Below are 16,417 nucleotides of genomic sequence, written 5' to 3'. Positions count from 1 at the left end.
TCCGCACCCGTGCACCACCACTCTCTTGTTACGCCCCGAGTCTTCATATTGGTCAGAAAAGCGCATCACCGCACCAACAGTCACCAGCGCACCCCGGCAAAAAAAACACAAGCAGACTGAAAGACATGCAACACGTGTTCAGGTGCCGAAACAATACAGGCCAGACGAAGTGTGCGTGAAGATGTCCTTCACATGTTGTTAACTAGGGATATCCGACTGTTCTTCCGCTCTTCAAGAGAGCCTCAACATCTCGTGACAGTTGAACCCGCGTACTCCTCATGAAGCGCACAGCTACGTCATGCAATTACCACTTTGTAAGTGGTACCACACGAGCGGCTTCTCGTGGTCACCAGCACATGTTTGAGGAAATGATCAATCGCTCAACTGGAGAGATCTCCTCTGTTCCGACAGTCAGATGGCAGTGGAATGCTTCAGTTGTAATTTTCGCGTAAATGTGGCCACGAGTGACCGCGATGTACTTCGTGGTGCCAGTTTTATCGACTAAACAGAGACATGATAAAAGCTGGGTACGGGGGCTGAACGTGGTTACGTGGTGCAGACAACCAAGTTCTGTATGCTTGCTGGACACCACCACTCCACTGGACTGCTGACGACAGCTGAATGTGTTGGAATTAAATATCCTACGGCATGCGACGGCAGCACGGCTATTCCACATTGGTCGCGATGGCTGTCGGTCTGGTGAAAAGTAGATGCACAGGCGTGCTGCTCTACGGAAGTCCAGATCCCTTACAGGTAGTAAGATCGTTTGGAGGCGCACGTGGGAGATGCGCTCTGCGATGGGGTTAGGTCTTGAAAGAACGCTTTTTCACCCTCAACAAAGATTGGTGCAAAGACGGCATTTACCTTTTTTATGCGGCCAACCTTACTCAGAAGATATGCAAGAAATCCGCGTAGAATACTGGGATCGGTGTAACGCATGCCGCCCAGCGCAGCCGGTCAGCACATCCGCATTTTGTGGAGAAAAAGAGAACTGCTACGTGGGCAAAATGTTTCGGTTCATCCCTTCCTTGGTCGGAATTTGAGTGCCAGTCCGTCAAAAATCGAAATGGGGATTTGAAAAGTTGTTCCACGGGGTATCAGCTCAAATTCTGCCAAGGCGCAGTGGGATTTCTACTAGGCATCCCAGAAAAGCGGCTTCACAGAGCTCCGTTTGGATTTCTTCAGGCGCATGTTGTTCAGTTTGATTAGGTTCTTCGTGTGCAGCCGCGTAAACCGCAGGTACTCGTCCAACGTCGCATTTTCAATACCCTGGAAGAGTGGCACAAATGGACACAGACACAAAGGTGCGCGTGTTCGCAAGAAAAACGTTCGCCGGGGTGTCCAACAAACGCCGCAAAGTCGTTGCCTGCGAGGCGCATGGAAGAAGCCACGAAATACTCCCACCAACTCCACAGCTTTCTGCAACACAGAAAAAAAACTGGAGTAACATTCAGTATCTTAGGTACTATAATGTCTCTGTTTATTCGATTTGAGTTATACAGTTCTGGGTCGCGGATCATTTGCACAGAGGGCGAAGTAATGAGACAATACTAGATCTGGAGCAAACCGATTTGCGTATCAGCTGAGCCCGGAATAGACTCACAGATATATTCAGTGTTCTCCAATCGTCGCACCCTGAGATCGCTAAGTTACCATCCTCGAAAGCACTTAACGAAAACCTGATGGTTCTCAGTGTCAGGCTCTGCACTCTGTAACCGCCCGTCGTTTCACTGAGAATGGGCAGAAAACTCCAGAGTAAAGAATATTTTTTGTCCGGGAAAACTCGCACAGAAACTTCCTGTCCATCTAGATACGTGCATGTGGCTAGAAGCAACGGGTATGAGACAACAGGTACGGCTGTGTAGACGTTTGCCTCAGATAATACATAAACCGTACCCTTTCTCAAGAACGAAAACGCCTTGGCGGCCGTCACGTTTGTGTGCAGACAAAGCAAGACTGACGCTCAAGATTTCTCCTAGAGTCTTTTGAGAACGATCAGGTTCAGGAAGATGCGTTGCCACTTTGGCCACTCTCAGCCTCGCTACTCACCACGCCGTAGAGGAAGGTCATGGCCAGTTCGCCGTAGGTTTTCTCGGGTTTGTCAAGAGTGAAGAGCCACGCAGGGTAATGTTTGTCTTCAAGAATTTTGTGGTCCGGAAGATCCTTGAAAATGTTGAAGACGTGGTCGGCACCAGCTGGGCCGCTGCCGGCTGCGGGCCCCTTCGTCTGCGTTTTCTGTGCGGCAGCTGCAGCAGCGCCTTTTTTTTTCGGCGACAGACGCGGGAAGGAGAGCCGAAAAAGGGGGAAAACCCCAAAAGATGTGACCTTTATGGAAGAGTGGTCTTTCGGAGTGTCTTGGGAGACCGCAGGTCCGGGATAATAACTCGCAGTTTGAGCGTCCAAACTCCTCCGGGATCCTCCTGAGTCTGACATTCCAGAAACCGCAATTTGCTTGCAGAGCTTTTCTTGATAGGGCGGGATGTATTTCCTTAAAAACTGGAAGACTTCTGCAGATCGGAAAGGTTGCATTACAATGCTGGAACGGTTGGGGGTAACGGCGGGACGCGAGCTGCCCGTTTCGGCGGCAGAGTGGAGGCAAGCAACGGAGGACGGGACTTCCTTTCCGCAGACAAGTTGCTCACTCCATGAAACACACGAGTGAGAAGGCAACAGGGATAGATAAGAGAACGATCTGGAGGTTCGAAGCGCCCTGGAAAACGTGGAGTGCTGCGTGGCCGCGCGAGTCACGGGAAAAGCGCGAAAACCGACAGAAACCAAGCCGGCTGGGCGCCCTTCGTGCGACCTTGCCTCGACGCCAGCCTCTGGACGAACAATCCGAGACAAATCGCGAGCCTTTTTCGTTGAAAAACCACCTGTCGACTGAAGCGACGTGGCTAAAACTCCAGCTCGGAATAGATTAGGGAGCTTCGACTCCGAAACAGCGTTTGCTCCAGCGTGTGACGAGTGAGCAAAAGCAGAGTTCCTGAAAAGGTTTCCCCGAACCGCAGACTGGCAAGAAGACGGCTGCGGCAAAGCGTGGAGAGGTGAACATGAAGTAGCCAAGTCCTTGCCGCCTGCAGGTGTGGCAGGCAACTCTGGTTGTTGTGATGTTGGCACAGCGGCAGAATCAACAAGAGGAGACGACGAGACAGAAGGAATCAGAGCAGACAACTTTCCGCTAGCAGCCGAGCTCAAAGAACGACTTTTTCTACCAGTGCTAAGAGAAACGGACCTCGATCTGGCTACAACCGACCAGCCGGGGGACGTTACCAGAGGCGGTTTCAGCGTTGCCATGGATCTGCACCGTGAAAAGAAGCGGGGAGAAATTCGCGTGCTTCGGAAAGCCTTGGTGCTAATGCCCAAGTTGTGATGACTTCTTCGAAACTGACAACGCAGAGAGTGCGAAAACACAAACAATTCTCGGTGTCTGAGCCATGGAAGCGCCGCATGCAACGGCTGCATGCAAGAGCGCTATGGGAAGATGTGCAGACCAGGCGGCCGCGCTGAGATCCTGTCGATGCTTTGTTGACTTCATCTCGAATTTCTTCCAGATGAGGAACAAATTTACGGAAAGGCGGAGATCCAGGCTTTCATGAACGATTCAACTGCAAGCGCTACGACATTACAGGGGGGAAATTGTGTGTATGGGGCGTCGCGTCTATCGAAAACACAGTATGGTCACAGACTTAGCTCCACGTAGTTCCAAATTGTATGAATATGGGCGGCATCCGCTTTCTTGAGGTTGCCAAGATACATTCAGAGATGGTCCTTGCCAGAACTATGGAATCAGAGTTCATGGAGAACTTTCTCTTTCGTTCCGTGGTCCCTTCACAGTGCGACCGGCAGATTGCATCTGTGTCCGTACTCAGTGTCCGCACAATGAAGCCGCCAAAACGGTTACAGTTTGTCATTCCAAACTCCACACAAACCATGAACGTCCAGGGAGCCGAGAAGCTTCCAGGTGCTTTACCCGTTCATCTTTTCAGACAAACCTGTGGGTTTACGGTAGAAACCAGTGGCGATACATGAGGCCGCGTAGTGTCACGAGATTTTACAGGCAGGGTGCGTGCATTATCTGTGCTTGTTGCTGCACCCAACTTCGTAAACCATTTACGATCTCTCTTCCAGATAATCTCAGTTGTCTGTGAGTATGCCGGTGTACGGCCATATGTAGTAATCTATTTGTCACTGTGTGGCTGAATATCCGCTGGTCTACAATTCCACAGTCTCGTATGTCTACACCGAGTTATTTTCACCCATGAATGCAATCGCTAACGCCTACGGCTTTTTTCTATCTGTCTCTTTGATCTATTCACGTTCCCCTCTTGATCTTTATGGATCCTTTCTTTTACCAATGTAAAGACAGTTTAGACGGCCGCTGCACAAACAACATGAGCCCGTCATCCATACTCGAGCAATTTTACACGGCCATGCATTTTAAGCGCCAAAGTTTGCCTCACATCACTTCCACGGAAACCCATGGAAAAAGTCGAGTTTACAGAGCCATCTCACATACTCGTTCACGAAGACAAAAAAGTGACCGCAACTGCCGCAGAACCCGCCAAGTGCAGACCCACAGCCAACCCCAAATCTTCCCGCAGCGAACTACGCAAGGATCCCCAAGCAGTTTCCGCTGGCGTTCGAAGAAAAAGATGTGAACGGCAAACTTACTGAAAACTAAAATGTGTGCATGCTTGCTATGTACATATACATGTATATATATACATATATATAACTGTATATATAAATTTACGGAGGAGTGTGAAAGATGACCCACTTTGCGAGCAGTTTCCACGACGCGTCTGAGGCTGTTTCAGTTAGCTATAGCAATATTCATCGTGAACGACAGGTAGGCTTGAAAAACGCTGATAACGCAACAGGCCTTTGGGAAGCTTTCAGAAGACTGAGGAAGGTGCCGTGTGGCGTTTCCCACGTGCTTTGTGCAACTTGTGACCAGCACACACTACTAGGGGTGACCTCTTCGTTTGCAAACTTCTACGGAAATGTGTACCCAAGTTGCCTGCATTGCGAGCGTTGATATCGGCCGAAAATCTGAAAGATGCACGCCGTCTTTCTGTTTCACGGACGGTTTTAAAATCCTATCAGCGCATCCCGCCATCCCCGCCCATGGAGGCTCTTCTCGGTGCTCGCTGCGTCCTTAGGATCTGCCCACGAAGGCCGCGAGAAAGAGTTCCTCCTCAAATCCTATTGTGGGGGCAGTACCATCGTAATGTGATACTCCCTGAAACCGGGCGCTCGAGACCAGCTGGAAGAAATCTTCCCGTCACTTACTGTGTAAGTGCCGTCTTATTCGGTGTGCATTTCTCTTTTAGCAGCCACGAGACTACCGCAGCACTTTGTGTCAGTTCTTGAGTCTGGCGAAGCCAATTTGTTTGTTGTCGTAGTCGAAAACCGTGTAAACGTTGCGCATAAAGAGGTCCCCCAAAATCCACGTGCGGCCAATTGGCCCCTTTGCCGAGGCAACTAGTTGGGAAGGCGGGAATATTCCGAAACCGTTTTTCTGGGGTGTTGGCCTTCCACCCTCTAAGGCTTTCAGGCCCATCATGCCGAAGAGGCAAGGCGTTCCGGCGGCTGCGCTCGCCTGAGACACGGAAAGAGACGTCAAAAAATGTCAGTCGCAATTTTCTCCTGTGGCATCTGTGATGGAGTAGCTTCAAACGCAAGTCTGCCTTTCTCGGATGTACTTCCACGCGCACATTTTCCCGTAAGAAACCACCACCAATGCAGAGGGGAAACCAGCGTTTTGTGGCAGACACATCCGGAACTGGCAGAATGCCTTTACAACCGCCCGGATGTGAAACACAGCAACGTCGCCGAGGTACAGCCCCTAACATGTGAGCCTCTTCGGATTTTGGAAAAAGTGGCAAGGGGAGAAAGGGAAGCACGTCGATCACGTTTCGCCTGCCTACACCTTCACAAGAGTCTTACCCCAATAACAAAAATTTCTGAAGCTGCCTGGATAGCGGGTGGAAGTGTTTGTGATGATTTTGAATTCTGGCCATAGCCTCAACCAAGCGTCAAGCAGGCACTGAAAAAAGTACGCAGACTCTGGGCTTACTGAAATAAGTAAATCTTTGATTTTGATTGGGTAGTCCTGCCCTTCGATCTCAAGTTGCAGATCTCGAAGTACCTTCGCCTTCTCGCACGAAATGAAGAACATACCTACAGCGTACCGGAAGGAATTACAGCCATAAACCCGGAGCATATGAAAGCAAGCATGAAATCGGGGGTCGCATTTTTGCTGGAACGGTCAACAAGCGGACGCAGAGACGCCCCGTCGTTTTCCGGCTACTACGGAAGCCTCTGGGGTGTCTGAGACTGCAAGGAGTGGAATGGTTCTTCAGGGTTCGCCTGATACAGTCTTCGAACGTATCGACGATGTCCCGCCTTGTGCGTCCAGGCGTAACAAAAAGTAAAAGACGCAACAAGTAACCCTGGGGCGGCTCAGAAGCCTCTTCTGGTTTTCGCTTTCACTGACACAGGATACCTGGTGACTTCGAGGCTGAACAAACCGTTTGGTTATGAATTTTGTCATAGTAAACTTACCTTCTGGCATTAAAGGCACACTGAACGCTCCCATCATAGTGGCAATCCTCTTCACTTCGTCCAGAGGTCCTACAATCAGAGACGTTCCGCTGTCGATGATCATCTGCGAGAAATCACAGATGACGTCTCTGCCTCTTCCGTTTCCACACAAAACTTAGGTTTCTGAAAACAGGCGACGAGTGTGTCTCATTTGCTCGAAGAAAATCGAAATTTGGGGTGACACCCGAAGTGTGAAGCGGCACAAAGTGGCTCTCGAAATTGGATTAGTTGATACGCCATGAGTTCAGGACATAGAATGATATATCAAATTCTCAAAAAAATATCCCGCGAGATATTGAACGACACTTCCGGGCCCAAAATCCTGACATCGTAGTCTCCGTTGCTTGTGTTGAAACCCTCTCTCGTCAAAGAGCATGTTCCACAATCTGCTTTGTGCTCAGATCTTGCGTGTCGACCACTCCCACGAGAGGTCCAAGAAACCCCAGAGGGCACGAAACGTTTAGGGTTGGCAATAAATAGAGCAGGAAAGGTCTGAGACGATTTGCTTTAGACGACGGGTACGCATTTCAGTCTTGGTTTTTTAGGTGCTACCTTGGAAGTGTTTAGTCATTGTGCGTACAGCTCTCGAGTTCCCTATTCTCCAATAGACTGTACAGCTTTTGAGTAACTGCAGAGGTACATTACGTGAGCTCTTTTCGGAACTATTTATGCAGACTCCGAAGAAGCGTGTGTCGCCCGATTTCCTGATTGTGTCTTAACAATCCGAAACACAAAACAACCGGGTCCGGTGTCTCTGTGAAAGCAAAAACCACCCTTATCCACTCTGGAGTTGTCTGCGTGAGCTGCACCGACTCAGACGCCCTCGAGAGGCGACCACGGCTGGTGACTCCCTTGAGAGTGTGAGGTTTGTATTCGTTTCCCTAAGCTGTAGATGGAATACAGTCCCAGAAATCTCGTTCGCTCCCATGAACGGAGTTATATACTGTTAGGCAAAATGACCTGACCTTCGTGGTCGGCGCGATGAGGTCTCCGTCGCTTTTCAGGCCCTTTGTGTTGATCATCCAGTAGCGCGAATCGACGACTGGCGAGAAATTGATGTCACCGATGAACCGCTCTTGATCCACTCCGCCGATGGCCAGCTCTCCATCCACTCCATTTGCCGACGCTGCAAAAACAAAACTGTGGGGGCAATGGGATCGAGCAGCTTCCCAGTGTGTTCGTTTGATACACGCCCGCTGAAGCTTGTGACATCTTCAGAGGTTCATCCTGTCTGTCGTTCGAAAACCCTATTGAGGAACAAGGTTCTTCCCGAATCGTACATCGTGCTGTCGCTTCCGTAAGTTATTGTAAAAGGGCGGACCCTGCGCCCTCAAGAGCATGGTTGGCTGCTAAAAAGAGAGCGCCACTACTGACTTGGACCCCCCGTGGTCTCTGTCACGCGAAAAGAACTGCCTGGCATTTACCTCGCACTCAAGAGTCTCCGCTTGCAGAAACCAACTAAGGTGGCATGCACACAGAAGAAACTCGTCAAAGAGAAGCATAAAGCATACAACTGCCCTCCAAATTGCCGCAGACTTTCGAGGCTCCATCCAGTAGTCTCACCGAGATAAAAAGCGAAGACCCAATTTTTTACGACATTCTGCTCGACAGCAGCCTGCATGAAGGGCTTCAGGCCTTTCGTGGCCAGACTGGGAAAGCCCATCCCTGCACAGAGGCACAGAGGTATCGGAGAGAGACAGCTTCAGAACGAAGTTACTCCCATAGATATTTTGACTCTTGAAGAGGGGCTGAGACGCGTTTCCTACTCCACAACATTCTGACGCATTCCACCGGCCAGTCATGTTCTCTTCCACCGCAACTCTGATCTACTTTGTCTACGGTAGCAAGGAACGGAGGAACAGTAGGCAATGACGTAAGCAGGAGGAAGCACGCAACGTCCTCCTCGGCTACAAGCGCCTAGCCTGATGCATCCTGAGTTTTCAGAATCGACAGTGTTGTCTACAAAATAGAAGCCATCCAACACGGTGCCTGACCCTTTCTCTGTACAGAGTTCCGCCCGTTCGGTGAAGATATACTCAAGAGTCTCATCACAAGAATTCCTTTGAGTGCGACAGAAAAGGTAAACTCGAAGCAACAACACAGGCAGTGCCATCTCAGACTAAACCCTGAGACACTTCGACGTTCTAGATCCTACCCAGGATGCCGTCAAACTTCCCGAAAAAGAAAGCTGTGCCCAAACCCTTCAGATCCACTGCCTCCGCAAGCAGAAAGTTCTTCGTTTTCAAAGACGCTAGAGCCACGTCGTCCGCAGAGAGGAAGCCGCCCACGGGTCCTGATGCATACTGAGAACACAGATCCCGGATGCGAGACTAAGAGCTCGTCTGTGTCTTTATTGCTCTTCGCGCAGACGAAAACAACAGTACAAACACAAAGAGGGAGAGCTGCGTCCCCACACAGTTTAAAGGTTCACCGTCTAACACGCCAGTTCCTGGACACCCTGGTTCTCAGCACGCCATCAGGGTGGAGTGAGGGTGCGGACAGCATTCGGTCCGTGAAAAATAGGGAAACGAACCCTATACAAACGTAAACATCATGCCTTTCCTTATTCAACTAGTTTTCTACCTCCATCGGCATCCATAGCCACACCTACCGATACGTTCCCTTATCCATCTACATCGTTATATAACCCTGCCAACGTAGGTGTGTACCGTTTCTCGCGCATGTAGTTACCTGAACGTGGTACGGCGTGCCATCTGCGTGGTACGTGTCAGATTTCCCATGGTTGTACGTTTTGTGCATCATACAGAGGATCCCACACGAGGCGCTGCAGACCCACAAGTCGCTGCTTCCTGTGTCGACAACGACCCGAACCTTCTGGCCCGGAGACCTAAAAAATGAGAATGACAGGAGTGGAGAAATTCCGGGAACACAAGCTTTACACGGCGCGTACACCTTCATTGGTGAAGCACGGATACATGCTTGTGTAAGCACTCAGCGATTACTGACGCAAGTTAAGACTCCCATAACCTCCCCAATACCAATGTCTGGGAAAATAATTGTAACATGACGAAACGAACCATAGTGAAAATATGCGCGCATTCTACCACGAATAATGGCAGCATAACACTGGGAACGAACTTTCTGTTACAAACTCTCTGCGGCGTTGTTAACTAAGCGCAAACACACAAAACCCGCGAGACGACCCGTGGACCGCAGAGTACGCGCCTCCTTCGCATTCCTCCATCCAATTGTATGTCTAGAGGTACGCAACCACACAGAGCTACAGTTGTGTGAAGTACGGTCTTCTGAGTGGCCGGCCCACAAAACTACAGTGTTATGCATACATGCTCTCCTCCCGCTAATCAACTGAGTTTATCAATCCAGCACTGCAGTGCGAATACGCGTGTGTCACGGTTCTATCGCAGACCACTGAGATTGGAAGTTTGTGGTTCTGGCCTTCAAGTTTTGGTACCATTACGCACACGCCGGTGACTCTACTGGAGTTCGTCGCCACGGGTATGGACACCAGTCTGTGTCGCAGCCGTACGAATTGGTCCGGTTATATAGGTGTCGCGGGCGTACGGGGAAAATAACAGAATTCTTCAGCGGGTGCAAATTACGTTTTCCCCGTCGTCAAGAAAACTTTCATGGCGGCTGTACGAACCACGGCCGTCTACTTAGAAAGCGTGTCAATTCCCAAACCCTACGGACCACAGCCGTTTTGGTGAAAAGCGCACATACGTATCCTGTATCTACCGCTTACCCCACATAGATTTCCGTGTAGTACTGCGAATTCATGTAATCATGAATGCTGATGTCGTCGCCATTGGAGAGGCCCGACAAATTCCCATCGTCCTTTTTGGACAGACCTTCCTGCATGCGCAGAGCGGCAACCAGATGCGCCTGCAAATCTGGCACAGTTATGGTGTTTTTGTCCCACCCGATCTGGCGCAGAGATTTCATTTTCCGCAGAGGCATCACCATCACTCCTGAAAGCAAAGCAGCAGCACAAAAGACCATTTCTATGTCTAAGAAGCCAGAAGATCGAAACTGGATATGGCTACAAGAGTCAACAGTACGAGGGTAGTGAACCCCGAGCCTTGAACAGAAGGCCAACGGAAACGGCTCGCAAGGATTCGAGGCCCCAGAGAAAATGGAGACGACAGTCACGCAAATTGGTAGCCTCCGTCGCACGAACGACACGAGATGAAAGACGAAAACGAGTTTGAACCGTGGTAGCGCAGCTGGTGTACTGTCTGTTATGTAGGGCCTAAGCACAAAGACAGTACTTTTCTAGGCACGAGAGAGAGTACCACTGCGGAAGAGAGGGCCTGCGTGAGGCAAAGCATCAGAGTCCTCCCCGAGAAACTGCTCGTTCTGGACACTCCAGGGAGAAAACATCTGGTTCTGTCTGTCGTGTCGTGCTGGCGTGTCTGCTCGTGCGGAAGACGGGGTGGAAGCCTGCGGGTTACCCAGTTCTCCCATCACAGGACTGTTTCTTGGGTCGTCAAGTGGGGAGGTCTCCACAGAAGTGAAGGAAAAATTCACCAAGCCGTAGAGACACAAGCACACGATGCCGAAGAGTGCAACGACGCAGATCACGGAAGTCGACAGCCCGACAGCCTTGCCAAGGCTGCGACGTCTTTTTGCACGGCTGAACACGCCCATAGGATCTCTCAGCGAAGACAGAACTTGATTGAGACGGGGAAACGCACACGCGCCACCTTCGGTCTTCGCGCAATGCGAAGAACTCGATGGATCCTTCCAGGACTCGTCTTCGACATCGCGATCCTCAGCAGCCGAGCAAATGCCAGGAAGAGAAGAAACGGATGCAGAGTCAAGCAACGAGGCATACAAGGAGGATCGCTTTCCAAAGTCTTGCGAAGACGAATCGACGCTGACGAGATTACGGAACCGCGACGACGGAGACATCGTGCCCGCGTCCGTAGTTGTAGGACTAATAGACACTCGAGGGTAGGCAAAAAAACGAGGCGCAGGACGGTTTTAGTGAAGTGGATTCAGAACGCGTCCGTGCGTGTTCGAAAAACTGTCTGCGAATTCGCTCTGCGAGTCGGTCTCCAGCAAGGCTTATCACGCACACATTACCTAGACAGACTCAAAAACGGCGCACACTCAAGGACTGCGTCGTGACAGCCGGCACACCAACATGCAAAGCTGTCACTGGGTTTGATTCGCCAACTTCTGTCTCATATGGAATTTACGCACTCTCAATAATTAGCCTCAACGGCTGTTACTGCATCTCCATAAAGCGAGGGCTGTAGCTGTAGAGGCTTTCACGGTGTTCTTTTGAGTCTTCCAAGAGCCGGAGAGACCACTGATCTACGGCAAAAACAATGTGGCCGGTTACTGCTCCCGGTTCGCCGACAATGCTGGATGGAAGCTGAAAGACAGGACACAGATTTGTATGTCATCTATGGAAGCTCCTCGTCTCTGTTGTGCAACCATCTATTTTCATGGAACTAGCGATACTGCTCATTCCGCGAGCTTGCCTGTACGCGTGTCAGGGACGCGGCTGAGATGTGGTTGCATGCCGGCCGTGACTGATAATGCCAGGAGGTGCTCACTGGTTTCGCTGAGTGGCAACAACTGAGCCATGAAAAAAAATCAAAGACACTGCGTGATGTGGCGTTCACTAAGCAGAAAGTGAAGACTCTATCAGATGGGTGTCTTAGTACACGTTCCAACTGAACAAGTGGTCACGGCGTGTGTTTACACGAGCAACGCGCTACAGATGCCCAACGCGGAGGCCATTAGCTAGTGAGCTGAATGAAAACTTGGTATTTGGTTGAGTGTCACAGTTTCGCTGGAAATTTGGTGGCACCGAAGCGCATGCGCCCTTGGGCTGAATCAGGGGCTATTTTCCTGTTCTATGTGGAGTAGCTTAACTGATACCGTTGCATATAGTCAGGCCTGCGTGAACAAACCGTGCCGTATGCAGCAACCGACAAAAATTTGCGTTCGGCATAATGATCGATAGTCACATATAGGGGGGGTGATGTAAGTGCAGAACCACTAGCAAGAGTGACACTGGTGGCCCCTAGAGCTTTCCAGGCAATTATGGGTGGGTGCAAGAGTTTTCACGTGTTTGTAGTCAACGTAGGGTAGACAAGGACAAAACTGCGAGGTCTGCGTGTACCTAAAACCTACTCAGTTTAAGGGCTGGTGCGACAGTCGGCCGCTGCATAGTGGCTTGCTCTTAGTGTAAACCATCTGTTAGAGAACGCAATGTCAACCTGCATATGTCTACCGAAAGACATTTTGGAGCGACCGCTGGACAGAGAGAACCGTGAGTACGGGCTCACTATTGAGAGAGTCATGCCGTTTCCTGCAGCGACATGGGTCGTGCTTGTTCTTGGCATACAACAAGGTTGTCTTCGACACTATGTAGCCAATAATTCTTGTATGACATCCTCGACAGTCAGGGCAGATTGCATTCGAGAAAGAACCGGCAGTTCTGGCGACCCCACTGCGTTGCTACGTTTTGTGGGATAGTAACAGATAGTGGTCAAGTAAGGATGAATCCAGAAGCACAATTGTCCATTCCCGTGAAATAAAATACACAAGAATACCCGAGCGGCATCCCAAAGTACAGCATGCGGTCTCTAGTACTGTGTTGTGAAAAGTTGGCAGGCAAATGCCAATCAAACATTCAAACGTCACTACAGCGGTAATATCCAAATCTACTTTGACGTGAGACGCCCACCTTGTCCAGGTTGGGGGACATCTCTGGCCGCACATGCACCTCTTTATGGCTGTATATTTTAGAAGCCCGACTGTCTGTTCACGGATAAAATCCTCGCTGCTGGTAAATGTTGTCTTGTGGCTTGTAACAAACTTGCGAAACAGGTGTTACCAATCCTCTCTGTTCATGCAAGGATGCAGAGCTGTTGAATGTTCGTGTCTACCGTCGTCGCCGTTCCGGCGATGAATCATCACGGGTAAAAAACGCAGGGATCATGATTTGGGAGTTTTTGGCGGAATTCCTGACTTCTACGGAGCAGTCTTTTGAGATGGTGAAACGTCTTCGTGTCAATTGCTTAATTATGGGGTGAGCGTCTCCTGAGTCGCAAAGCTTGAGGCTTCTTCCGACCAAAAAGTGAAACGGACTTGTCGGAAAACCGGCCGCGGACAAGATTGTTTCGTCGTGATATGGCTTTCGTGGAACATTCATTACCTCTGCAAACCATCTGACATATCCTAATGATAAAATATCGACCATAGACCTGGGCCGTATGCTTTAAGCTGTCACAAAGCGGCGGTACAACGACCTGGCGTTGTACGAGACGTATCTCAAACCCGGCGTTGAAGCAAAGTACCTGCGGTCCAGTTAATCATATACTAAGCATGCCTTTTCACTATAGACAGCATAGCAATCGGAATATACGGGTCGTTCTCAGAGCATGCTAGCGCCTTTTCATTTCTGCATTGCTGGCATCTCTACGATTTTTCCCCTTGGTATTATGCTAATCGTTTCGCCTCGTAGTGTTTTTTTCCTATGTCACAGCAATCATCTGCCTACAACACCTGTCAACGAGACATTTTTCGACTATTTCATAAACCGTGTTATGGGACCATTCCTCCAGTTTCTGACGCTGATGTCTTAACGGACTTGCGAATGACTGGGCTCGCGGGAGAGCTCCAGGTCCACCTCCGTACTACAAGCAGCTGCCCTCAATAACTTCAGCGGGTTTCTGGTCAGCATTTTTTCGGGCTACTGCGAAGCAGACTCGTGAGAAATTTCCATTTGTCATTCAGTCATGACCGAAATGGAGAGAGTACAGCCGAGCAGGATTGATCAACCGTTGACAACGTGGCGCACGGGCCACGACGTTCGTCCTGTTGACAGTTTCTTACAGGGGAGGGCCAGAGTCATACAGCTACCGCTTTGTTGCCAATCATGCCATTTTTCTCCTTTCCGTCCGGACTTGCTCGCAGTCGCGACGGCGGAGTTGTTTGGTATTGCTGGTGCTGGGCGTCTCCACGTTTTTTCAATTTCAAATGGTACCTTCTTGCATTCGCCAGAAGTCCAGGACAAGGCAGCCCCGTCGTGGCAGCGCTCTTTACCCCTGCCCGAAGGAGCTGTTGGAAACCCATGGACTACGACACACTTCGAAATAGCCTCTATGGGTACAAGCGATGCAATAACTGACTGCGCGTGGTCCGAAAGCAACGAATATGTCATTGCAGCAGCGTGTGGAGATGGAGTGACGAGGTTGTGGGATTTTCGTAGTCAGAAAGCAGACTTGACGCAGATACGTGGCAACAACGCAGGAGCTTCTGACGTGGCTGCTCGTAGTGCGGTCGAACTCCGCGGGCACAGAGCTGAAGTATGTGGCGTTGACTGGTCAACATTAGATCGTCAGCTTCTATTGTCGTCTTCCTGGGATGGCAAGGCTATGATGTGGGATGTTCTACACCTTGCATGTGTGTGCGTCCTGCCTCATTCAGAGTGTGTGTACGCAGCGTCATTCTCTCCCCGAAGAAGGAATGTTGTCGCGTCCGTCAGTGCTGATGGCCGTCTGCGTCTGTTCGACCTGAACTCGCCGCCTCCACCTAACACGGTGGCGGGTCCGAATTTTTTGGGAAGGCACCACGGAACACTCGTGTGCGATCAGGAAGCTCACGGGGGCTGCGAGGTCCTCTGTTTCGACTGGTCTAAGTACCACGAGAACGAGATTTTCACTGGAGGCTCTAACGGCAGCGTCCGACTCTGGGATTTGCGTGCCATGGCAAAAGGGCCACTCATGGATATGGCCGGGATACACAAACTCGCTGTTCGTGACTTGAAATGCAGTCCATTTTCCGGTGACGTACTAGCAACTGCTTCGTACGACACCAACGTGAAAGTCACATCCATAGCACGGCGTCTGCAGACGGGGTTTCTAGAAAAAACTGAAACGCAGGGCAGCGTTGGCGCAAGTCTCTCAAAGGAATCGTTTACCACTGCCCAACAGAAGGTCTTCAGCCACCATGCCGAGTTCGTCATGGGCATTGACTGGTCACTCTTCCAGCCTCATTTTATTGCCTCAGCATCGTGGGATAGGCACACATGCCTTTGGTCGCCACTGGGGGATGAACTTCAGTACCCGCCATTGATTCGCCGAAACGCCAGGCAATAAGCGGCGGTGACGCTACATGAATCCTTTCTACTATATAGAACCCGGTAACTGTGAGGTTGTTTCACCTCGTTTCCAAACAACACATGATATCGTGCAGGGGCTGACGGAGAAGCTGTTTCTTCTGTCAGCGCGCCCCTAATGTTTCCTCCACAGTTCCTGTCAGGTTCCTTTTTCGAGCAGGCCTGGATCCGTATCCGGTGAACGAACTCAGCAGCAAGGTAGACTTGCTTGGCTCGTCTACGATGTTCCGTGTCACCCACGGCTGCGTTTCCCTAGCGAAGTTCGACAGTCCATCGCACGTCTGGATATTCGCGTTTTCGTAGTTCCGTTCACTAACTCTACCGCTCTTACACTGAGACCTCTTGCTACAGTGTCACCTATTGAACTAGGTTGAAACGATGCTTTCACTCGGGGGGCCTAACCTATACCGGTAGCGGCGCTGGGCACGCAACGCCTCTGTTGTCTAAGGACTGCAGCAAGTTAGATCACTCATTTTCCCACCCAAATTACATTTTCAGACCAGCGGGAGCTGCAAAACGGGCTCACCATGTTTTTGCCACCGGATGATAGACCTGGGCATGAATTCTCTGTTTTGTACGCTAGTAAACTGGGGCCACAAGTCCGTGACCTAGTGCAAGCTAAGAACTTCTGACAGCTCCTGAAAATGGCAACAGTTCGACGATACACAAGTGATGGTAACTGGGAGTCTG

The 16,417-nt window shown here is 50.4% G+C and overlaps 3 protein-coding genes across 3 annotated transcripts; 1 reads left to right on the top strand and 2 right to left on the bottom strand.

The window, feature by feature from the left end:
* Positions 1-742: 742 nt before the first annotated feature.
* Positions 743-3,462, bottom strand: TGME49_201830 (ribosomal protein L37; the record flags this gene model as incomplete). The annotated part of the gene is made up of 2 exons (XM_002367438.2): positions 743-1,269; positions 2,050-3,462. 2 exons carry the CDS (start codon positions 3,460-3,462, stop codon positions 1,135-1,137), a joined length of 1,548 nt encoding a protein of 515 aa, XP_002367479.1. The 3' UTR covers positions 743-1,134.
* Positions 3,463-4,323: 861 nt separating this feature from the next.
* ASP1 (aspartyl protease ASP1) lies at positions 4,324-12,088 on the bottom strand. The gene is made up of 9 exons (XM_002367439.2): positions 10,881-12,088; positions 10,331-10,556; positions 9,298-9,454; positions 8,762-8,909; positions 8,170-8,271; positions 7,572-7,732; positions 6,568-6,670; positions 6,080-6,183; positions 4,324-5,602 (listed from the first exon to the last, which is right to left on the bottom strand). Exons 1-9 carry the CDS (start codon positions 11,497-11,499, stop codon positions 5,363-5,365), a joined length of 1,860 nt encoding a protein of 619 aa, XP_002367480.1. The 5' UTR covers positions 11,500-12,088; the 3' UTR covers positions 4,324-5,362.
* Positions 12,089-13,346: 1,258 nt separating this feature from the next.
* On the top strand, positions 13,347-16,282 carry TGME49_201850 (WD domain, G-beta repeat-containing protein). The gene has a single exon (XM_002367440.2). It carries the CDS (start codon positions 14,346-14,348, stop codon positions 15,705-15,707), a length of 1,362 nt encoding a protein of 453 aa, XP_002367481.1. The 5' UTR covers positions 13,347-14,345; the 3' UTR covers positions 15,708-16,282.
* The last annotated feature ends 135 nt before the right edge of the window (positions 16,283-16,417 follow it).

This window comes from Toxoplasma gondii, chromosome VIIa (genome assembly GCF_000006565.2).
Source record: "Toxoplasma gondii ME49 chromosome VIIa, whole genome shotgun sequence".
Classification (NCBI taxonomy): domain Eukaryota; phylum Apicomplexa; class Conoidasida; order Eucoccidiorida; family Sarcocystidae; genus Toxoplasma; species Toxoplasma gondii.
The sequence above is the reverse complement of the archived record's forward strand: the minus strand, read 5'-3'. Positions and strand labels throughout refer to the sequence as shown.

Bases quoted from the DNA above. Each gene is read 5' to 3' on its own strand.
- TGME49_201850 (XM_002367440.2), top strand. From the start codon at position 14,346: ATGACCGAAATGGAGAGAGTACAGCCGAGCAGGATTGATCAACCGTTG.
- ASP1 (XM_002367439.2), bottom strand. From the start codon at position 11,499: ATGTCTCCGTCGTCGCGGTTCCGTAATCTCGTCAGCGTCGATTCGTCT. The intron at 8,272-8,761 runs GTAGGATCTAGA...GCCTCTGTGCAG, and splicing joins GAAGTTTGACGGCATCCTGG to GGATGGGCTTTCCCAGTCTG. The intron at 5,603-6,079 runs GTAAGCCCAGAG...TCCGTGTCTCAG, and splicing joins TCAAAGATTTACTTATTTCA to GCGAGCGCAGCCGCCGGAAC.